The sequence below is a fragment of the Zophobas morio genome, unplaced genomic scaffold, assembly GCF_036711695.1.
Source record: "Zophobas morio isolate AGI-343-1 ecotype UQ-CSIRO unplaced genomic scaffold, CSIRO_AGI_Zmor_V1 ptg000018l, whole genome shotgun sequence".
NCBI lineage: Eukaryota > Metazoa > Arthropoda > Insecta > Coleoptera > Tenebrionidae > Zophobas > Zophobas morio.
This window is the reverse complement of record NW_026972123.1, coordinates 5,099,388-5,124,085: the sequence shown is the minus strand read 5'-3', so window position 1 is coordinate 5,124,085 and position 24,698 is coordinate 5,099,388. Positions and strand designations below refer to the sequence as shown.

Below are 24,698 nucleotides of genomic sequence, written 5' to 3'. Positions count from 1 at the left end.
TATCCAAAAATAGATAAATCTATGAATCAAAAAACTGAAAAATCAAAGAAAAGCTGAAGAACCGAAAAACTGAAAAATCCCAAAGCTGAAATACCGAAATATTGGAAAATCCCAAAACTGAAATATCGAAAAATTGAAACATCGAGAAATCTTAAAGTCGAAAAATTAAAAAACTGAGAAATCAAGCAATTAAGAAATGTCAGACGTAGTGCCCATACATAAAAATGGGAATAAGAACCTGATAAACAACTATAGAGGTATTAGCTTACTGCCTGCTCTACCTAAAATATTTGATAAAATTGTAACAGCAAAGGTACTCCCGTTCATCAAAAATGTAATTATTGAAGAGCAACATGGTTTTATAGTAGGTAAATCTACAAACACCAATTTGACTGAGTTCTCCCATTATTTGTTTAATAATATCGAAAGTGGACATATCGTTGACTGTATCCATACGGATATTAAAAAAGCTTTTGATTGTGTAAATATTGATAAACTTATTGCTAAACTTAATTCTTTAGGATTTGGCAGTCCTTTCTTAGACTGGATAAACTCATATCTTACGAGTCGACTTCAAAGGGTCAAAATCGCAGATTGCCGATCGCGGCCGATTAAAGTCACATCGGGTGTTCCACAGGGGTCCCATATGGGACCATTACTATTCCTCTTATTTATAAATGACGTTAGCTCTGCTTTTTCGGGATGTAGATTTTTACTCTTCGCTGACGATTTGAAACTTTTTTATAGAATTCACGACCCCGAAGATTCTGTATTACTACAGAGCAATTTGACTAACTTTGTAAATTGGTGTAATTCCAACGACTTACAACTTAATGTATCTAAATGCAAGGTAATCAGATTTTCTATGAAACGTGTAAAAACTGTCCCTTCCTATTATATTAACTCTGATGAGCTTAGTGTTGTAGAGTCAATTAATGACTTAGGGGTTACCTTTGCTGCAAACCTTGATTTCAAGATACATATAAATAATATTATAAATAAAGGAAATAAAACATTAGGTTTTGTCCTGAGACAGTGCAGTGCTTTTAACAATCTCAGGACATTTGTCACACTATATTGCTCACTTGTAAGATCTATATTGGAATATTGCACTGTGATATGGGGTGGGATTTTGTTTCTTGACCGAAGTGATAAATTTTCACTTGCGATAAATGGCATTGCGTAGCTTTTAAATGCAAAGTTTGCATTTATTCTTTCCATATAAGCTTATTAAATGCTCAAAAGTTTACAATTACCTTAATTTTAAGAACTTATAACTCAGAATTACGATTTTGAACTTCTATTTTGACATAAATTTTGAGGTTATGTCTCCAAAATTTATCACTTCAATCAGAGCTACCGAGAAAATATCACTCCATGAAGACTTGATTTCGTGACAGAATCGAGAAATTTAACAGAAATGTCTCACCAACTCAGCCTCTCAACCAATCAGCAAACGAGATTTTATCGCTATCGAGTTTTTTTCGATCGAGAAACAAAATCGCACCCATGGTGTCCATATCGTGATACAAATGCCCTGAGATTGGAAAAAATCCAAAAACGTTTTATTAGATTTCTATGTTTTAAATTAAATATCCATTATAAAGCCAGTAACTATACAGATCTTCTTCTATATCTAGGTTTACCATCTTTACATACACGACGAAATTATTTTGATATCTGTTTTCTATTTAAAATACTAAATAATCTTTGCAATTGTCCGAATATTTTGTCCATGATTCATCTGCATGTGCCATCCCGTGATGTTCGTGATCCTATTCTTTTTAGCGTTCCGCACCATCGTACTGACTATGGTAAAAATAATGTGTTACCTCGACTTTGTAACCTAGCCAATAAGCACCGACACGACATTGAATTTTTTAATGTGTCTTGTAAACGTTTTAAATGTAATGTAAAAACTGTCCTCAACATGTAAATACAATTTTGTAATATTGGCTTAGCCGTAAATAAAGTATTATATTAAGATGTCGAAAAATCGAGAAATGGGAAAATAAAAAAACCGGAAAATCTAAAAGTCGAAAACCGAAAAACTGATTAGTTGAAAAATTGAAAAATCGATTAATTAAATTGAGAATTAGAAAACTCTAAAATTTAGAAACGGCACAAATTGAAAAATTGAAAAATCCCAAAACTAAAATATCGAAAAATGTATTTAAAAGATTGTTTTAAAAAATAAAAAATGAAAAAACATGAAACACGAAAAACTGAGAAAATAAAAATCGAAAAATGAAATCAATGAAAAAGTCATAAATTCCAGTAATTGAGAAGTGGAAACATTCTAAACTCGAAAAATTGAAAAGTAAATTTTTTTAAAATTACAATGAATTATTATCACATATTATCAGTTATAATATATTAAGTGCATCGCAATGTTATCGATAATTTTGAGCAACAATAACTCGAATGCTTGTTGCATTGAAAACGCACGAGTGCTTTAGCACGAGTGCATTTTTCTTAGGCAACAAGCATGAGAGATTATTGTTGTTCAAAATTATCGATTTCATTGTGATGCACGCAATATATTCAACAGATTATTGCAAGAACAAACATTTTAAAAATAATTTTATAATGATTTACGAAGTAGTTTGGTGTGCGATACTATGGCGACGCAAGTAAATAAGAACAGCCATTTTGCAAAATTTGTGTGGGTTTAAAAAACCATGTCCAATTTTCGTTTTGGTCGTAACACGCCAAAAGAAATTGATGATTCTATTACAAACATTACGCCGCTAAATACGAAGAACTCACGAAATTCAATCTGGAGGCAATTTGAGAAGTTTTGCGGTGAACGCAAATATGTTTTTGATGGAAACACTTCCACGGAAAAACTAGCATTCATCCTCAAAGATTGGGGGTACAATATGAAAAAAGTCGATGGTAATGACTACAAAGAAGCAGTAATAAAAACGATGTGGAATGTAACGGCAAAGCAGTTGCAAGAACTGTATTTCAATAAATTTGGTATAAAGTTTGATCCTTTTGTTGACCTGGAATTCAAGGGTAGTAGAAATGCACGCGACGCAAAACGCCGGAACCTACAAATACAACCGGAAAAACGCAAAACTAGTTCCTCAATTTTGACTCTAGAAGAATACAACAAGATTCTAAAGATTTATAACGAAGACACGCCAGATGGTTTACAGAAAATGTTTTTTTATGTGGCTGGATTAGAATTAGCTTGGAGGGGATGTGAAGGTGTTAACGTTACTATCAAACATTTTAAGGAAGAAAGTGATAATTGTGGTTTGCCTACGGGGCGAATAGAATACAATTGTATTTTTTCCAAAACAGCTCAAGGAGGTAGCCATAAATTAACAGACAGCAAATGGCTTGCAACAAACACCACAGATCCTAGAATTTGCCCTGTTAGGTAATTAAATACTGTTTCAAATACAAAATAATAATTATTTTATTATTTAAGGCTCTACAAAAAAATGCTGAGCAAGAGAGGTAAACATATAACCACCGATCGTTTATTTTTAACGCCAAATCCTGCATGGAGAGAACCTAGTTCTGTAGGATGGTTCAAAAATTCACCCGTTGGAAGGAATGAAATGGGGAAATGGACAAGAACCGCCGCAGAAGAAATAGGCATCGACATAAAGAAAAAGAAGATTAGTAATCATTCATTACGGTCAACTGCAGTGTCGCAACTTGCAAAAGCGGGAGTCGGTGAAGAACAGCTTATAAAGATTACCGGTCATGCCAATACTTTCTCCATCAAACCATACCTTCAGCTCGATGGAGATCATCATTATCAAATGATTGACAAATTACGCGCCAACTCAACGGCTATGGAAGAGTCTAATAACAAATCCACAAATTGCGCACCGTCTGCTTTGGTACAAATGTCTAAAAATATAGTTACTACTTCACCAAGCACACAAACCCCTGTAAATTACTACAACTGTACCATAATTAATTACAATTCTTAGTTTCATAATTAAATATTTGGTTAGTAACCTCTTGTTTTTTTTTGCAATTAACTGGTACTTGCTTATCTTATAGTTGGCACATCTGGCTAGTGATAATTATCGGTAGTGGTAATTGCACAGTGTGCAATTATCACGTAATTGTATGCTGATTGGTTGAATTTACAAATATTGACGCGTTTGATTGGTCAGTTGACATCATGTGACATGTGAGTGCAATAATCATTAATAATAATTTAAAATTTTCGATTTATCGATTTTTTTTAAATACTTAATTTTCCGATATTTCAATTTTTCGATTTTTTAACTTTTCAATTTCTCGATTTTTCGACGTTTAGATTTTTCGATCTTCTCATTATCCCATTTCCCGATTTTTCGATTTCTCGATTTTTTAATTTTTCGATATTTCAGTTATGGGATTTTTCAAGTCATCAAATTTTGCTTTGATTTTTGAATTTTTCGATATTTCTGTTTTGGAATTTTTCTATACTTCGCTTCATCAATTCATCAATTTCCCAATTTTTTAAATTTTCGATATCTGGATTTTTTTTTTTTCGATTTCTCAAATTATCGATTTTTGTTTTTTTATATATATCTTTTTTAATTTTTGGGTTTTTTGATTTTTCGATGTGACGATTTTAGGATTTTCGTAGATTTTAGATTTTTACATTTTTTGACGGATTTTGATTTTTCGGTGTTCCAGTTTTTCGATTTTTCCATTTTTCGATTTATCGGTTTTTTAATCTTTACATTTTTCAAATTTTCGATTTTTTATTAATTTCTTAATTTTCCGATATTTAAATTTTTCGATTTTTTAACTTGTCAATTTCTCGATTTTTCGACTTTCAGATTTTTCGATTTTCTCGATTTTTCGTCTTCTCGATTTTTCAATTTTTCGATATTTCAGCTTTGGAATTTTTAAATTTTTCGAGTCTTCAAATTTTGCTTAGTTTTTTCAATTTTTCGATATTTCTGTATTGGGATTTTTCTATACTTCGCTTAATCAATTACTCAATTTTTCAAATTTTCGATGTCTGGGGTGCGATTTTGTTTCTCGATCGAAAAAAACTCGATAGCGATAAAATCTCGTTTGCTGATTGGTTGAGAGGCTGAGTTGGTGAGACATTTCTGTTAAATTTCTCGATTCTGTCACGAAATCAAGTCTTCATGGAGTGATATTTTCTCGGTAGCTCTGATTGAAGTGATAAATTTTGGAGACATAACCTCAAAATTTATGTCAAAATAGAAGTTCAAAATCGTAATTCTGAGTTATAAGTTCTTAAAATTAAGGTAATTGTAAACTTTTGAGCATTTAATAAGCTTATATGGAAAGAATAAATGCAAACTTTGCATTTAAAAGCTACGCAATGCCATTTATCGCAAGTGAAAATTTATCACTTCGGTCAAGAAACAAAATCCCACCCCTGGATTTGTTATTTTTCGATTTCTCTAATTTTCGATTTTTGTTTTTAATTTTTTATTTTTTTTTAATTTTTGGGTTTTTCGTTTTTTCGACTTGACGAGTTTTGGGTTTTTCGATTCCCTGTTTTTTCAATGTTTTGATTTATCAATTTTTAGATGTTTCAGTTTTGGAATTGTTTAGTTTTTTGGATTTTTCAATTTTTCTTCAATTTTTCAGATTTTCGAAATCTCAGTTTTAGGATTTTTAGATATTTAGATTTTTCCATTTTTCGATTTTTCAGTTCTTCGATAGTTCCACATTTTGAATATTTAAAGTTTAGATTTTTCCGTTTTTTGACGTTTCGGTTTCTCGATTTTTCGATTTTTGGATTTCTCGGATTTTGATTTTCCGGTTTTTCAGTTTTTAAATGTTTCGATTTCTCCATTTATGGAGATTTCGATGTATTAATTTTTTTATTGCTCAATTTCTCGATTTTTCAATTTTTCGATTTATCGGTTTTTTGTTAATTTCAAAATTTTCAATTTTTAATTTTTCAATTTTGTCAATTTCGATTTCGTAATTTTTCGACTTCTTCATGTGTTCGTTTTTGAATTTTTCGATGTTTCGATTGTTTGATTTCTCGGTTTTTGGATTTTTCCACTTGACGATTTTTCAACTTTTCCATTTCTAGATTTTGCAATTTTTCGATATTTCCATTTTGGGATTTTTCAATATTTCGATCCTTTTCTATTTTCCGATTTTTTAATTTTTCATTTTTTCAAAATTTCTTAATTATTCGGTTTTCAGTTTCTCTACTTTTGAGCTTCTGATTTTCCCATTTCTTGATTTTTCGAGTTCTCGATTTTTCAATTTTTCGATATTTCAGTTTTGGGATTTTTCAATTTTTCGAGTCTTCAAATTTTGCTTTGAATTTACAATTTTTCGATTTATCGATTTAGCAGTTTCTCTAGATTTCTGTTTTGGGATTTTTCTATATTTTACTTCATCAATTTCTCATGTTTTACTTTTTTAATTTTTCGAATTTTTTAAATTTTGCATTATATGATTTTTAAAATTTTCTTTTTTTCAAATTTTCGATATTTCAATTTTTTGAATTTTTAAATTTTAAATTTTTACATTTTTTGACGGATTTTGACTTTTCGGTGTTCCAGGTTTTCGATTTTTCCATTTTTCGATTTATCGGTTTTTTAATTTTTACATTTTTCAAATTTTCGATTTTTTATTAATTTCTTAATTTTCCGATATTTCAATTTTTCGATTTTTTAACTTTTCAATTTCTCGATTTTTCGACGTTTAGATTTTTCGATCTTCTCATTATCCCATTTCCCGATTTTTCAATTTTTCGATATTTCTGTTTTGGCGGTCTTCGCTTCAATTCACCAATTTCCCAATTTTTTAAATTTTCGATATCTGGATATTTTTATTTTTCGATTTCTCAAATTATCGATTTTTTTTTATATATATATATTTTTTAAAATTTTTGGTTTTTTCGATTTTTCGATGTGACGATTTTTGGACTTTTCGATTTCCGGTTTTTTCATTTTTTTTTATTTTTCAATTTTTCGAACTGTCAGTTTTAGGATTTTCCGATATTTAGATTTTTAAATTTTTCGTCTTTTAATTTTTTCGATTTTTCAGTTTTTCGATATTTCAATTTTTTGAAATTTTAAATTTTAGATTTTTACATTTTTTGACGGATTTTGATTTTTCGATGTTTCAGTTTTTCGATTTTTCCATTTTTCGATTTATCGGTTTTTTAATTTTTACATTTTTCAAATTTTCGATTTTCTGATTTTTCCATTTCTCGTTTTTTTTTTCAATTTTTGGATATTTAAGTTTTGGGATTTTTCAATTTTTCCAGTCTTCAAATTTTGCTTTGAATTTTCGATTTTTCGATTTATCGATTTATCAATTTTTCGATATTTCTATTTTAGGATTTTTCTTACTTTGCTTCATCAATTTCTGAATTTTTCAATTTTTTGATATCTGGATTTTTTTATTTTTCAAATTTTCGAGTTTTGTTTTTTAATTTTTTTTAATTTCTTGGTTTTTCGATTTATTGATTTTTCGATTCCCCGTTTTTTCAATTTTTGTGATTCATCAATTTTTAAATGTTTCTGTTTTGGGATTGTTCAATTTTTTGGATTTTTCAATTTTTCTTTAATTTTTAAATTTTTCGAAATGTTAGTTTTGGGATTTTTCGATATTTAGATTTTTCCATTTTTCGGTTTTAAAATTTTTCCATTTTTCAGTTCCTCGATAGTTCCCTTTTTTGACGTTTCAGTTTCTCGATTTTTCGAATTTTGGACTTCTCGAATTTTCATTTTTCAGTGTTTCAGTTTTTCGATTTTTCCATTTATCGAGATTTCGATGTTTTAATTTTTCGATTTATCGGCTTTTTGTTAATTTCAAAATTTTCAATTTTGGTCAATTTCGATTTCTTAATTTTTCGAGTTCTCGATGTGTCCGTTTTTGAATTTTCGATTGTTTGATTTCTCGGTTTTTCGATTTTTCAAAGAAGGGGAATTTGCTGGGTTGTACTTCAGGAAGGAGGGAAGTTCTGTCGAAATAACCTTCTACGACTTTTTTATGCTGTTTTTAATTTTAATGTTTTTCTTCATTGAAATTATAATAATAATTTGTTACATTTTAGTACTTTTCCACATAAGCATGGTAAAAGTTTAATCAAAATTTATGTGTTTATTCCCTCAAAAAATTAATGACCTCATCATAAAATTTTATAACATACACCTGCAGTTTGATGTATATATATGTATATATACAGCTAAATTAATATCATTTTATCATAGAAAAAATAAAAAAAAACCCTCAAGGGAGTCTTCTTAACGATATTGGTATTATAAAAAAAATAATGTATGTAATTAATTTATAGTTTGAAATGAAACAAACGATAGATTGAAATTTTCAAAATCAAGAGAATAATTATAGTATAGTGTATCAAGGTGGTTATTTGAGATATATTTCACACAGAGAACAAATTTTTTCGATCAGTCTTCATCTTTCATCATTGTAATTATTACCTCTCCTTGAGTGAATGGATATTGGTTGCATGTTGTGCCCCTGTTTAACTAAAAAAAAAATAATAATACCTTATTAAAGTCACCTCTAAATCAATCAAACGTTGCCTGAAAAAATCTCGTTTGTTTCACCACCGTTGCTTATACTGTGGCTCCTCGCCTCTCCTTCTCCAACCTATCTCCCTCTCGCACTATTAAAATATTTTCAATACAAATAACCTTCAAATCCGCATTGCACAAATTGCTTTAAATAATGCGTCCGACTCGACTCCTGTTAACCCCTGAATGGGCGAAAACGCCGATTGAAGTTGTGATGTAATGAATCGACCGAAAAATAGAAAGGTCATGTTGTGACTTTGCTCCAGCTCAAGTGCAAACCGTCGCGCTCCCCGTACTTAATTCGCACAGTGAGGATGAATGAGTGGTTCAAGATCTCGCTGCTGCTGTCGATTTTCGGATTCCTGAAGGAGATCAGGCCTTCGGAGCCTTTCGTCTACGAGTTCCTGGTGGGGCCCTGGCGGAATGTCAGCAAGGAGCAGGTCACCGAGGAGGTTTATCCCGTGGGAACATACAGTTACCTAGCGCAGTCCGTCGTTGTGTTCCTGATCACCGACCTGTGCAGGTACAAGCCTTTGATCGTGGTGCTGGGGGTCTCTGGAGTGGTGGTATGGAGCATGCTGTTGTGGACCAAGGGGCTGGTGGAACTGCAAATACTCGAAGTAAGGGTTTTAAAGGGGTGCACGTGGTTAAGGGTAGTTAGGTTGAGTTCAGTTCGAATTGACCGCCGTGCGCCCACGTTGAACTGGGTTTGACGTTTATGTAACCATAACCTCACTTATTCACATTTTTATGTGCGATTTTTTGTAAATGTGCTTTGGAAACTAAAAAACAACGATAGTGAATGACAGTAGCCACCATTGCTTGATTTTGTTGAGGATTTTTGTATAAATTTGCAGTTTTGGCAACATAACCCTACTTTTATGTAATCAGTTTTAATTACGCAAGCTAGATTTATTGTGATTTATACGTCTCCGTGGTGAGAGTAGTGCGATTAGTTGGGTTGTTGTTATCAGATTTATAATTTTTTATCACGTTCTAGCGACCCACTGGAAAAATATTTGAACGAAAATTTATCAGAAATATCAAGTAGAAAGGGGAACGTACGCAAAAGGCGAACATAATCTGTGACGACCGTAAATTTGGCAAAAAAAGTGTACACTGTGTATCTTGTAAAACAAAAAAATTATTAATAACCGAATTTTAGTTGGAAAGTTGGAAAGTAAAAAACTACAAGGTTACTGATGTCATCAGAAGAATTCGTTCACCAGATACAATCACTATTGTTTTACTTTAAACACCTATTTATTAATTATAAAAGAAATTAAATTTCTGCATATGCAACCAACAATACAAAATATAATAGAATTTTTCCAGTTCGCCATTCCTATTTTAAAAAACTTTCATTAAAAAAACGGCTTTTAGAAGCTTCTTGTAAATAAAATGTGTTTAATTGTGAATTCGAATATAGAAATAGTGATATAGTTAAGTAATGTGTGACTCGATTACAAAGTCCTCCATTTGTGGTTTATGAATCCGTGTTAAATTTTTTGATAGACATCGAGACTTTTGGAAAAAAAACGAAATTGTAGATATAACAATTTTTCAGGTTTTTGATTTTGCGATTTTTCACCTTCTCTATTTTTCAGTTACCAAATTTTCGGTTTTTCCATTTTTCCACTTGACGATTTTTCGTCTTTTCGATTTCTAGATTTTGCAATTTTTCGATGTTTCCGTTTTGGGATTTTTCAATATTTCGACCTTCATTTTTCCTATTTTCCGATTTTTTACTTTTTTAATTTCTCCAATTTTTTTAATTTTGGCTTATTCGATTGTTTTCTTAAATACTTCATTTTTAATTTTTCGATTTTTTAACTTTTCAATTTCTCGATTTTTCGACTTTCAGATTTTTCAGTTTTTCGCGATATTTCAGTACTGGAATTTTTCAGGTCTTCAAATTTTGCTTTGATTTTTCAATATTTCGATTTATCAAATTTTCGATATCTGGATTTTTTAATTTTCGATTTCTCAATTTTTCGATTTTTGTTTTTTTATATTTAATTTTTGGGATTTTCGATTTTTCGACGTGACGATTTTTGGACTTTTCGATTTCCGGTTTTTCAGTTTTTGATATATTCATTTTTAGATGTTTCAGTTTTAGGATTGTTCAATTTTTTGGATTTTTCCATTTTTCTTCAATTTTTCGAAGTTTTAGGGTTTTCCGATTTTTAGATTTTTCAATTTTTCGGTTTTAAAGTTTTTCGATTCGCGACTTTTTCGATATTTCAATTTTTTTAATTTTTAAATTTTAGATTTTTCCGTTTTTTGACGGATTTTGATTTTTCGGTGTTTCAGTTTTCCGATATTTCAATTTTTCGATTTTTTAACTTTCAGATTTTTCGATTTCCTGATTTTTCCATTTCTCGATTTTTCGACTTCTCATTTTTAAACTTTTCGATATTTCTGTTTTGGTATTTTTCTAACTTTGCTTCATCAATTTCTGAATTTTTCAATTTTTTGATATCTGGATTTTTTTGTTTTAATTCACAAATTTTCAATTTTTGTTTTTTTATTTATTTTTTTATTTTTTGGTTTTTCGATTTTTCGACTTGACGATTTTTGGACTTTTTTTTCAATTTTTTGATTCATCAATTTTTAGATGTTTTTTCAATTTTTTAATTTTTGAAATGTGAGTTTTGGGATTTTTCGATATTTAGATTTTTCCATTTTTCGGTTTTAAAATTTTCCGATTTTCTGACGTTTCAGTTTTTCGATTTTTCCGTTCATCGAGATTTCGATGTTTCAATTTTTTTATTGTTTAATTTCTCAATTTTTCGATGTATCGGTTTTTTGTTAATTTCAAAAGTTTCAGTTTTGGCCAATTTCGATTTCTTAATTGTGTCCGTTTTTGAATTTTTCGAAGTTTCACTTATTTGATTTCTCGGGTTTTCGATTTTTCGACTTGACGGTTTTTTGACTATTCGATTCTTCGTTTTTTCATTTTTTTTATTTTATCAATTTTTCGATGTTTCAGTTTTGGAATTGTTAAATTTTTTGGATTTTTTAATTTTTTGATTTTTTAATTCTTAGATTTCTCAGTTCTTCGATATTTCATTTTATTGAATTTTTAAATTTTAGACTTTTCCGTTTCGATTTCTCGATCTTTCGATTTTTGACCTTCTCGGATTTTGTATTTTAGGTTTTTCACCTTTTCGATTTTCAGTTTTTTAATTTTTCTATTTGTCCATTTATGGAGATGTTTCAAATTTTTTATTGTTTAATTTCCCGATTTTTTAATTTTTCGATTTATCGATTTTTTTTTAATTTCAAAAATTTCAATCTTTAATTTTTCGATTTTGGACAATTTGGATTTCTTAATTTTTTCGACTTCTCGATGTGTCTGTTTTTGAATTTTTCGAAGTTTCGATTGTTTGATTTTTCGACTTGACGATTTTTCGACTTTACGATTTTTCTCATTCTCTCATTTATCACTCTCCTCTCTCATTCTCCCATTTATCACTCTTTCTTATTCTCTCATTTATCACTCTCTCTCTCATTCTCCCATTTATCACTCTCCCTCATTCTTCCATTTATCACTCCCTCTCATTCTCCCATTTATCACTCTCTCTCATTCTCCCATTTATCAATCTCTCTCTCATTCTCCCATTTATCGCTCTCTCTCATTCTCCCATTTATCGCTCTCTCTTATTCTCCGATTTATCACTCCCTCTCATTCTCCCATTTATCACTCTCTCTCATTCTCCCATTTATCACTCTCTCTCTCATTCTCCCATTTATCACTCTCCCTCATTCTTCCATTTATCACTCCCTCTCATTCTCCCATTTATCACTCTCTCCCACATTCTTCCATTTATCACTCTTTCTCATTCTCTCATTTATCACTCTCTCTCTCTCATTCTGCCATTTATCACTCTCTCTCATTCTCCCATTTATCACTCTTTCTCATTCTCTCATTTATCACTCTCTCTCTCTCTCATTCTCCCATTTATCACTCTCTCTCTTATTCTCCCATTTATCACTCTCTCATTCTCCCATTTATCACTCTCGCTCTCATTCTCCAATTTATCATTCTCTCTCTCATTCTCTCATTTATCACTCTCTCTCATCTTTTGATTTCTCCATTTATCGAGATCTTGATGATTCAAGAATTATTTATTGTTTAATTTCTCGATTTTTCAATTTTTCGATTTATCCAGTTTTTTTTTTACTTCAAAATTTTCAATTTTTCGATTTTTCCCAATTTCGATTTCTTAATTTTTTCGACTTCTAGTTGTGTTTTTGAATTTTTCGATGTTTCGATTGTAATATTTCCCGTTTTTTCGATTTTTCGACTTTTCTGCTTTTCAATTTTCCAGTTTTTCAATGTTTCGTCATTTCTTTTTTGGAATTCGCTAATTTCTCAATTTTCCTGTTTTTCGATTCTTCAATTTTTAAATTTTAGAATTTCCGTTGTCTGGATTTGTCGATTTTTTGATTTTTCGGTTCTTCGATATTTCGATTTTACATTTTTAGAATTTTTAAATTTTCAATTTTTTAAATTTAAATTTTTTGAATTTTCAGTTTTTCGATTTTGCGATTTTTTGAAATTTAATTATTAAAATTTCGAAAACTTTTCTATTTTTAAACTTGGGGATTTTTCAGTTTTTGGCTATTTTAATTTTTCAATTTCTAAATTTTTCGATATTTCATTTTTGGGATTTTTCGATTCTTCAACTCTTCGATTTTCCTTTCATTTTTCATTTTTTCGTAATTTCAGTTTTGAAATTTTTCGAAATTACGATTCTTCAATTTTTCAAATTTTCGACATTGTAAGTTTTCAATTTTTAAAATATTAGATTTTTTGATTTTTCGATTTGTCAATTTTTCATTCTTCGATGTTACATTTTTGGACCAATTGAATTTTAGATTTTTCAGTTTCTCAATTTTTCGGTTATTTTAGTTTTTCGATGTTTCGGTTTTTTATTATAAAATTTTTCTTTTTTCAGTGGTCTGCTTTTCGATTTTGGCTTATTTCAACGGCTCAATTTTTCGAATTCTCAACTTCGATTTCTGGATCTTTTGAAGTTTCGATTTTTCGATGATTTGATTTTTCATTATTCGGTGTTTCGATTTTTCGACTTTTCGATCTTCCAATTATTTCATGTTGCAAGTTCCCGATTTTTCAGTTTTTGATTCTTCAGTTTTTCGATTTTCGATATTTGTATTGTACGATTTTTTTATTTATTTTATTTATTTATTTATTTTTTTTTAAATTATACTTTTTCCGATTTTTCGTTCTTTCGACTTTTCTGATTTTGATTTTTCCATTTTCCAATTTTTCGATGTTTCACTTTTGGGATTTTTCGATTCTTCAATTTTCCTTTCATTTTTCAATTTTTCGTAATTTCAATTTTTGGAATTTTCAATATTTTAAATTTTCAGTGTTTGATGTTTCAATCTCGATCTTTCGATTTGTTGACTTCTCAGTTTTTGATTTTTTTTTTTCAATTTTTCAGTGTTTAACTTTTCGATTTTTCCACTTGTCAACTTCGCTTTCTGGATCTTTTGATGTTTATTTTTTATGTATCTGTATTTTTCGATGATTCTATTTTTGATTGTTCGGTTTTTCAATTTAACAATTTTTGGATATTTCAATTTTTCTGTTCTTCATTTTTTCGGTATTTAGAACATTTTATGCGACTGTGGCTTTATTAATAATTTTAGCCCTCTGTTTTGAGGTGATAAACTCATTCAAGTCATACAAACACTTAAAGTTAAAGCTTGTTATTATTGCTGAGAGGCATTTTTCCTTTGGTTATCTACTTTAAATATATTTTACATTGTCTTTACAGGTCTTCTATGGGACGTTCATGGCAACCGAAGTCGCCTACTACACCTACATCTATGCAAAAGTCCCCAAAGACTACTACCAACAGGTAACCTCGCACACCCGCGCCGCCATCTTGGCAGGTCGAGCAATCTCAGGAATCATAGCCCAGTTACTCATATCCCTCGAAAGCGCGGACTACCGCGACCTCAACTACATAACCTTCGCAGGTCAGTAGCCCCTCATCAACCCTCCAAATCGCAAATCTAACCACCCTTTACAGCAATGCTCGCAGCCACCTTCTGGAGCCTCTTCCTCCCTTCCGTCCACAAGACCATCTACTTCCACCGCGAAATCGAATACCGCCAACGCTGCTCCCACAAAGTCTTCAGCGCCTTCGCCCTCATGAAGAAGCACTTCGTCGACTCCTTCGCCAACAAGTACGTCTTGAAGTGGTCCCTGTGGTGGGCTCTGTCCACTTGCGGCTACATCCAGGTCCAGTGCTACATGCAAGTCCTGTGGAACGACATCCAAGACGACCCTAACACTCCCATTTACAACGGCGCGGTGGAGTCGGTTTTGACGGTGTTGGGCTTCATGGGCGCCCTTCTGGCCGGGATTCTGCGCGTGGACTGGAAGGTCAAAGGGGACCTCGCCTTGACCGTGTGTTCGTTGCTCAGCGGGTTCATTATTTTGTACACGTCTCGCACGAAGTACGTGATTTTGAGCTACATTTGCTATATAGCGTTCGGGGCTGTGTACCACTTCATGATCACTATAGCGAGTGCGGAGATCGCGAAGTGCATCAGCGATGATAGCTATGGGTTGGTTTTCGGGATGAATACGTTTGTGGCGTTGGCGTTTCAGTCGATTTTGACGGCGCTGGTGGTGACGAAAGGGGTGGGGTTCGCGTTGGCGCCGAGAGATCAGTATTTCGTCTACGGGATTTATCATGTAGCGATCAGTGTGGCGTATATAGCGATAGGGTTGGCCACCTGGTTGAGTTCCAAGAGAGATTATCGCAAGGCTGACGGATAACTCGGTAGTTTTCTAGTAGTTTTACAGTTTTATAGGCAGTATTATTGTTGTTGTTTTTGAATTGTTTTGAGAAGTTTATTAAAGACTGTTTTTGAATTTAGGTGTTTTGTTGTTTTTGAACAGTTTGATTTCCCCAAAAGATCCCTATGGTTACTAAAGAGCGGATTTTAGGCTAAAAAATCCAAAATAGGCTTTTTAGCTGAGTTTTAGGCCCTAAAAAAGTCAAAATTGGCGCTTTGGGTGAGTTTTAGGCAAAATAAATATTACGTAAAGTCTGCTTTTGTTTGAGATCTACATCTATTTTATATTTTACATAATCAGTGACCCTAATCTTCGTTAAAATTTGCATAACAAATTAGATATTTTTACTAAACTATCTGCTTCTATCTACTAAAAATCGTCTAAAAATTCTCAAAAAATTCAGGGTTATAGCAGATTCCAAAATCGCGCATTTAGGGTCACGGAGAAACATTTTCGAAACATTCGGGGTTAAATTCTCGATCTTTCGTTTTTTGGACTTTTCGCATTTTGATATTTCAGTTTTTCTATTAAATTTTTTGAAATTTATATTTCAATGGAGATTGTCGAAAACGGTTGAAATTATCGCAGAAATGGGGCCGGAAGTGATTTCTGCGACCCGAAATCTACAAGAAAATGTGCTTCATTTAATTTCGAAAATCGTCGGAAATACATAGTGGAATATTTCATTTTTGAAAAAGTCGTCTAAAACTTCTCAAAAAATTCAGGGTTGTAGATCTTGACATGCCGATTCCAAAACTATATATAGCCCCGCCCACCCGCCCATCTTTTCTTGGAGGCTATCTCATTTGCCAAAATCAGTTTTATCGTAGCAAATATTGATGACTAACTTTTACAAAAATTGATCAAAAAGACAGGAATTTTGAACATCTCTAGTGTTTGGTTGGTTAGGCTTTAATGGATTTTTCTTGGCTAGTACCTGCTAAAATAAAACTGATTTTGGCAAATGAGATACCCTATAAGAAAAGAGGGTGGGTAGGTCTTCAATTTTTAAATTTTAGATGTTTTGTTTTCTGGATTTGGCGTTTTTTTTCAGCTCTTTGATATTTCAATGTTCCAGTTACTCAAATTTTGAATTTTCGATTTCTCAGTATTTCAATTTTTGAATTATATATTTTTCGTTTTCTGGATTTGTCAGTTTTTTTATTTTTCAATTATCCGATTTTTTAAATTTGACATTTTTTCAATTTTCAGTTTTTCGATTTTGTGATTTCTTAATATTCAATTATTAAAATTCCGAACACTTTTCTTTTTTTAAATATCTCAATTTTTAAAAATTTTTAAACGTGGGGATTTTTCAGTTTTTGTCTATTTTAGTTTTTCCAGTTTTTGATCTTTCGATATTTCATTTTTGGGATTTTTTGATTTGTCGATTCTTCAATTTTCCTTTTTATTCTTCATTTTTTCGTAATATCAGTTTTGGAATTTTTCGATATTTCGATTCTTCAATTTTTCGAATTTTTGACATTGTAATTTTTCAATTTTTAAAATTTTAGATTTTTTGATTCCCCGATTTGTCAATTTTTCATTCTTCGATGTTACATTGTATGGAATTTTTAAATTTTAGATTTTTCATTTTTTCAATTTTTCGGTTATTTCAGTTTTTCGATGTTTCGGTTTTTTACTATAAAGCTTTTCTTTTTTCAGTGTTCAATTTTTCGATTTTGGCCTATTCAACTGGCTCGATTTTTCGACTTCTCAACTTCGATTTCTAGATCTTTAGATGTTTTGATTTTTCGACTTTTCGATTTTTCAATTTCGGGATTTTTCGTCATTAAATTTTGACAGTTTCTCAATTTTTCAGTTTTTAATTTTATAATTTTTCGATTTTTAAACTTCAGATTCCTCAATTTTTCTTTTTTTTAATATTTCAATTTTTCATTTTTGATTCTTCAGTTTTTCGATGGTTCTATTGTACCATTTTTTTATTTTTAAAATTTTTTATTTTTCAATTTTCGATTTTTTAAATTTTACATTTTCGATTTTACGATTTGATTTTTTAAGTTTTCGATTTCTCATTTTTCAACATTAGTTTAATTTTAATTTTTCGATGTTTCCCTTCTGGTATTTTTCAATTCTTCAATTTTCCTTTCATTTTTCAATTTTTCGTAATTTCAATTTTTGGGATTTTCGTTATTTCGATTTTTCTAATTTTCGATTTTCAAATTTTTGAAATTTCCCATATTTTGGTTTTTCAATTTGTGATGTTTCAATTTTGATCTTTCGATTTGTCGACTTCTCAGTTTTTAATTTTTTAGTTTTTCAATTTTTAGATTTTTAAAAATTTTTCTTTTTTCAATGTTTAACTTTTGCATTTTTTTCGATTTTTCGTCTTCTGGACTTCGCTTTCTGGATCTTTTGATGTTTCGATTTCTCAGTGTTCTTGAGTTTTTCGATAATTCGATGTTTGATTGTTCGGTTTTTCCATTTTTCGGCTTTTCTATTTTTCATTTTTTGGGTATTTCAATTTTCCGATTATTCAAATTTTGGATTTTCGATTTCTCAGTTTTTCAATTTTTAAATTTTAGATTTTTCGTTTTCTGGATTTGTCGATTTTTTTGATTTTTTTAGTCCTTCAATATTTCGATTTTACATTTTTAGAATTTCTCGTTTTTTCGATTTTTCGACTTTTCTGCTTTTCAATTTTCCAGTTTTTTAATGTTTCGATTCTTCAATTTTTCGATTCCCCAATGTTTCGTCTTCTTTATTTGGGAATTTGACCAAATTCTCAATTTTCCCGTTTTTAGATTCTTCAATTTTCCAATTATTCAAATTTTGTATTTTCGATTTCTCAGTTTTTCAATTTTTAAATTTTAGATTTTTCGTGTTCTGGATTTGTCGGTTTTTTGATTTTTCAGTTCTTCGATTTTGCATTTTTAGAATTTTTAAATTTTCAATTTTTCGGTTTTTTAAATTTTACATTTTCTTTATTTTCAGTTTTTCGATTTTGTGATTTCTTGAATTTCAATTATTAAAATTTCGAAAACTTTTCTATTTTTAAATTTATCAATTTTTCAAAATTTTTAAACGGGGGAATTTATCAGTTTTTGTCTGTTTTAATTTTTCCATTTTTAGAACTTTCGAATTTTGGATTACGATTTTTCAATTTCTAAATTTTTCGATATTTCATTTTTGGTATTTTTCGATTTTTCTATTCTCCAATTCTTCAATTTTCCTTTTTATTTTTCATTTTTTCGTAATTTTAGTTTTGGTATTTTTCAATTTCTGACATTTCGGTTTCTCGATCTTTCGATTTTTTGACTTCTCGGATTTTGATTTTTCGGTTTTTCAGTTTTTCGATTTTTCAATTTTTCGATGTTTCCATTTATTGCGATTTCGATGTTTTAAATTTTTATTGTTTAATTTTTCGATTTTTCGATTTATCGATTTTTTTTCATGTCGAAATTTTCAATTTTTAATTGTTCGATTTTAGCCAATTCCCATTTCTTAATTTTTCGATTCTAGTTTTGTCCGTTTTTGAATTTTTCGATGTTTCGATTGTAACATTTCTCGTTTTTTCGTTTTTTCGACTTTTCTGCTTTTCAATTTTCCAGTTTTTCAATGTGTCGATTCTTCAATTTTTCGATTCCCCAATGTTTCGTCATTTTTATTTTGGAATTTGATTAAATTCTCAATTTTCCCGTTTTTCGATTCTTCAATTTTTCAATTCAATTGGGGATTTTTTAGTTTTGGTCTATTTTAATTTTTCCATTCTTTGATCTTTCGACTTTTTGGATTTCGATTTTTCAATTTCTAAATTTTTCGATATTTCATTTTTGGGATTTTTCGATTCTTCAATTCTTCAATTTTCCTTTTCATTTTTCATTTTTTCGTAATTTCAGTTTTGGAATTTTTCGATATTTCGATTCTTCAATTTTTCGAATTTTCGATATTGTAATTTTTCAATTTGTAAAATTTTAGATTTTTTGATTTCTGGATTTATCGATTTTTCATACTTCGATGTGACATTTTTTTGGAATATTTAAATTTTAGATTTTTCGGTTTTTCAATTTTTCGGTTATTTCAGTTTTTCGTTGTTTCGGTTTTTTATTATAAAATTTTTCTTTTTTCAGTGTTCAACTTTTCGATTTTGGCTCGATTTTTCAATTTTTCCATGTTTCAATTTCCGGATTTTTCGTCATTAAATTTTGACAATTTGTCAATTTTTCAGTTTTGGATTTTTTAATTTTTGGAGTTTTAAATTTCAGATTCTCCAATTTTTCAATTTTTTAACATTTCGATTTTTCATTTTTGATTCTTCAGTTTTTCCATGTTTCTATTGCGCCATTTTTTTATTTTAACATTTTTTTTATTTTTCAATTTTCCACTTAAATTTTATATTTTTCAATTTTACGATTTTTTGATGTCGATTTCTTGACATCTTAGTTAATTGATTATTAATATTTCTCAACTTTTCTATTTTTAGATTTCTCAATTTTTTAAGTTTTCGATTTCTCAATTTTTCAACATTTTTAAATTTCGAGATTTTTCAGTTTTTGGTTACGTATTTTAATTTTTCGATTTTTCGTTCTCTCGACTTTCCTGATTTCGTTTTTTCAATTTCCCAGTTTTTCGATGTTTCACCTCTGGTATTTTTCGATTCTTCATTTTTTCGATTTTTAAATTTGTGGAATTTGCCATATTTTAATTTTTCAATTTTTGATGTTTCAATCTCGATCTTTCGATCTGTCGACTTTTCAGTTTTTGATTATTTAGTTTCTCAATTTTTCGATTTTTTTAAATTTTTCTTTGTTCAATCTCAACTTTTCTATTTTTAGATTTATCGATTTTTTTTCATTTTAAAATTTTCCATTTTTCAATTTCTAACTTTTGCATTTTTTCGATTTTTGGACTTGTCGACTTCCCTTTCTGGATCTTTTGATGTTTCGATTTTTCAATTTTTCCATGTTTCAATTTCCGGATTTTTCCTCATTAAATTTTGACAATTTCTCAATTTTTCAGTTTTGGATTTTTTAATTTTTCGATTTTTAAAATTTTAGATTATTTGATTTTTCATTCTTCGATGTTTCATTTTTTGGAATATTTAAATTTTAGATTTTTCGTTTTCTGGATTTGGCGATTTTTTGATTTTTCAGTTCTTCGATATTTCGATTTTACATTTTTAGAATTTTTAAATTTTCAATTTTTCGATTTTTTAAATTTTACATTTTTTAAATTTTCAGTTTTTCGATTTTGTGATTTCTTGAAATTCAGTTATATTAAAATTTCGAAAACTTTTCTATTTTTAAATTTCTCAATTTTTCAAAATTTTTAAACTTGGGGATGGTTCAGTTTTTGTCTATTTTAATTTTTCCGTTTTTTGATCTTTCGACTTTTTGGATTTCGATTTTTCAGTTTCTAAATTTTTCGATATTTCATTTTTTGGATTTTTCAATCTTTCGATTCTCCAATTCTTCAATTTTTCTTTTCATTTTTCATTTTTTTGTAATTTCAGTTTTGGTATTTTTCGTCTTTCGATTTCAGCCAATTTCGATTTCTTAATTTTTCGACTTCTAGTTGTGTCCGTTTTTGAATTTTTCGATGCTTCGTTTGTAAGATTTCTCGTTTTTTCGATTTTTCGACTTTTGTGCTTTTCAATTTTCCAGTTTTTCAATGTTTCGATTGTTCAATTTTTCGATTCCCCAATGTTTTGTCATCTTTATTTTGGAATTTGACCAAATTCTCAATTTTCCCGTTTTTCGATTCTTCAAGTTTCCAATTATTCAAAATTTGGATTTTCGATTTCTCAGTTTTTCAATTTTTAAATTTTAGTTTTTTCGTGTTCTGGATTTTTTGATTTTTTAGTTATTCGATATTTCGATTTTACATTTTTAGAATTTTTAAATTTTCAATTTTTCGATTTTTTAAATTTTACTTTTTTTTCAGTTTCTCAAAATTTTTAAACGTGGGTATTGATCAGTTTTTGTCTATTTTAATTTTTCCATTTCTTGATGTTTCGACTTTTTGGATTTCGATTTTTCGATTCTCCAATTCTTCAATTTTCATTTTTCTTTTTTTCGTAATTTCAGTTCTGGAATTTTTCGATATTTCTATTTTTCAATTTTTCGAATTTCCGACATTGTAATTTATCATTTTTTAAAATTTTAGATTTTTTGATTTCCCGATTTGGCAATTTTTCATTCTTCGATGTTATTTTTTTTGGAATATTTAAATTTTAGATTTTTCCTTTTTTCAATTTTTCGGTTATTTCAGTTTTTGGATGTTTCGGTTTTTTATTATAAAACTTTTCTTTTTTCAGTGTTCAACTTATCGATGTTGGCCTGTTCAATGGCTCGATTTTTCGACTTCTCAACTTCGATTTCTGGATCTTTTGATGTTTCAATTTTTCGACTTTGCGATTTTTCAACTTTTCCATGTTTCAGTTTCCTGATTTTTCGTCATTAAATTTTGACAATTTCTCAATTTTTCAGTTTTTGATTTTTTAATTTTTTAATATTTCGATTTTTCAATTGTACAATTTTTTTTATTTTTCAATTTTCGATTTTTAAATTTTACATTCTTCGATTTTACGATTTTTTGATGTCGATTTCTTGACGTCTTAGCTAATTGATTATTAAAATTTCTCAACTTCTCTATTTTTAGATTTCTCAATTTTTTAAGTTTTCGATTTCTCAATTTTTAAACATTTTTAAATTTCGAGATTTTTCAGTTTTTGGTTACGTATTTTAAATTTTCGATTTTTCCTTCTCTCGACTTTTCCGATTTGGTTTTTTCAATTTCCCAATTTTTCGATGTTTCACTTCTGGTATTTTTCAGTTCTTCAATTTTCCTTTCATTTTTCAATTTTTCGTAATTTAAATTTTTGTGATTTTTCGTTATTTCGATTCTTGAATTTTTCGATTTTTAAATTTTTGGAATTTGCGATATTTTAACTTTTCAATTTTTGATGTTTCAATCTCGATCTTTCGATTTGTCGACTTCTCAGTTTTTGATTTTTTAGTTTCTGAATTTTCCGATTTTTAAAAATTTTTCTTTGTGCAATCTCGACTTCAGTTTTTAGATTTATCGATTTTTTTCATTTTAAAATTTTCCATTTTTCAATGTTTCACTTTTGCATTTTTTTCGATTTTTCGACTTCTCGACTTCCCTTGCTAGATCTTTTTTGTCTTTGTTCTTGAGTTTTTCGATGATTCGATTTTTGATTGTTCGAAATTACGCTTTTTCGGCTTTTAAATTTTCCAATTTTTGGATATTTCAATTTTTCAGTTTTCGATTCTTTAATTTTTGGATTTTTCAAATTTTGGATTTTCGTTTTTTCGACTTTTCGATTTTTAACTTTTATGTTTTGAATTTTTCAATTTTTGACCGGATACTAGTCACACCCACTCACCCTGCTAGAATCTGTCAAGACTGATTTTGGCAAACGAGGTATCCTCCGCGGGTTTTCAATTTTAAAATTTTAAATTTTTCGTTTTCTGGATTTGTCGATTTTTTGATTTTTCAGTTCTTCAATATTTCGAATTTACATTTTTAGAATTTTTAAATTTTCAATTTTTCGATTTTAAAATTTTTTTTTTAATTTTCAGTTTTTCGATTTTGTGATTTCTTGAAATTCATTTACTAAAATTTCGAAAACTTTTCTATTTTCAAATTTCTCAGTTTTTCAAGATTTTTAAACGTGGGGATTTATCAGTTTTTGTTTATTTTAATTTTTCCATTTTTTGATCTTCCGACTTTTTGGATTCCGATTTTTCAATTTCTAAATTTTTCGATTTTTCAATTTTGGGATTTTTCGATTCTCCAATTCTTCAATTTTCCTTTTCATTTTTCATTTTTTCGTAATTTCAGTTTTGGAATTTTCCGATTTTTCGATTCTTGAATTTTTCGAATTTTCGACATTGTAATTTTTCAATTTTTAAAATTTTAGATTTTTGATTTCTCGATTTGTCAATTCTTCGATGTTATATTTTTTGGAATATTTAAACTTTTCGGTTATTTCAGTTTTTCGATGTTTCGGTTTTTTTTTATAAAACTTTTCTTTCAGTGTTCAACTTTTTGATTTTGGCTCGATTTTTCCATGTTTCAATTTCCGGATTTTTCCTCACTGAATTTTGACAATTTCTCAATTTTTCAGTTTTGGATTTTTTATTTTTCGATTTTTAAATTTCAGATTCTTCAATTTTTCAGTTTTTTAACATTTTGAATTTACGATTTTTTGATGTCGATTTCTTGACATCTTGGTTAATTTATTATTAAAATTTCTCAACTTCTCTATTTCTAGATTTCTTAATTTTTTAAGTTTTCGATTTCTCAATTTTTCAACATTTTTAAATTTCGAGATTTTTTAGTTTTTGGTTACGTATTTTAATTTTTCGATTTTTCGTTCTCTCGACTTTTCTGATTTCGTTTTTTCAATTTCCCAATTTTTCGATGATTCATTTCTGGCATTTTTCAATTTTTCAATTTTCCTTTCATTTTTCAATTTTTCGTAATTTCAATTTTTGGGATTTTTCGGTATTTCGATTCTTTAATTTTCGGATTAGTATCTGCTCAAAAATTGAAAAATTCAAAACATAAATGTTAAAAATCGAAGTCGAAAAATGGAAAATCCAAAATTTGAAAAATCTGAAACTTAAAGAATCGAAAAACTGAAAAATTGAAATATCCAAAAATTGGAAAATTGAAAAGCCGAGAAATCGAAAAACCGAACAATCAAAAATCAGATCATCGAAAAACTCAAGAACACTGACAAAAAAGATCCAGAAGTCGAGAAGTCGAAAAATCGAAAAAAATGCAAAAGTGAAACATTGAAAAATGGAAAATTTTAAAATGAAAAAAAATCAATAAACCTAAAAATTGAAAAGTCGAGATTGAACAATGAAAAATTTTTAAAAATCGAAAAATTGAAAAACTAAAAAGGAACTTGGATTTTCGATTTTTCGACTTTCGATTTTTAATTTTAATGTTTCGAATCTTTAGATTTTTGAGCAGATACTACGCCATTTGCTAAAGTCATTCTTATCTTAGCAGGTATTAGCCCCGCCCACCCACCCTCTCTTTTCTTTGAGGATATCTCTTGCCAAAATCAGTTTTATCTTAGCAGGTACTAGTAACGCCCACCCACCCGCTCTTATCTTAGGGATTATGTTATTGCCAAAATCAGTTTTATCTTAGCAAGAACTGACGACTAACTTTTACAAAAAATTTGGAAATATTACGAGCTTAGTTATATGCACAAGACAAGAAGTTTGAACATCTCTAGTGTTTAGTTGGTCATGCTTTAATGGTTTTTTCTTAGCTAGTACCTGCTAAGATAAAAATTATTTTGGCAAATGACATACTCTCTAAGCAAAGAGAGGGTG

At 29.1% G+C, this 24,698-nt stretch overlaps 2 protein-coding genes and 1 long non-coding RNA gene across 4 annotated transcripts in view; 2 read left to right on the top strand and 1 right to left on the bottom strand.

The window, feature by feature from the left end:
* The window catches only part of LOC135130879 (thiamine transporter 1-like), a 47,420-nt gene extending 31,988 nt beyond the window's left edge, over window positions 1-15,432 (top strand). For both annotated transcript variants that reach the window (XM_064058328.1, XM_064058329.1), the window contains exons 2-4: window positions 8,780-9,133; window positions 14,324-14,528; window positions 14,582-15,432. In XM_064058328.1, the coding sequence (XP_063914398.1) occupies window positions 8,828-9,133; window positions 14,324-14,528; window positions 14,582-15,336 (1,266 nt within the window). In that variant the 5' untranslated portion in view covers window positions 8,780-8,827 and the 3' untranslated portion in view covers window positions 15,337-15,432. The remainder of the gene's footprint in view (window positions 1-8,779; window positions 9,134-14,323; window positions 14,529-14,581) is intronic.
* LOC135131110 (uncharacterized) lies at window positions 2,785-3,983 on the top strand. The gene is made up of 2 exons (XM_064058661.1): window positions 2,785-3,391; window positions 3,443-3,983. The coding sequence occupies exons 1-2, from the start codon at window positions 2,883-2,885 to the stop codon at window positions 3,954-3,956; spliced, it is 1,023 nt and encodes a 340-aa protein (XP_063914731.1). The 5' UTR covers window positions 2,785-2,882; the 3' UTR covers window positions 3,957-3,983.
* Window positions 8,243-8,786, bottom strand: LOC135130888 (uncharacterized). The gene is made up of 2 exons (XR_010280853.1): window positions 8,518-8,786; window positions 8,243-8,465 (listed from the first exon to the last, which is right to left on the bottom strand). It is a non-coding gene; the product is annotated as an uncharacterized LOC135130888 (long non-coding RNA).
* Window positions 15,433-24,698: the final 9,266 nt, after the last annotated feature.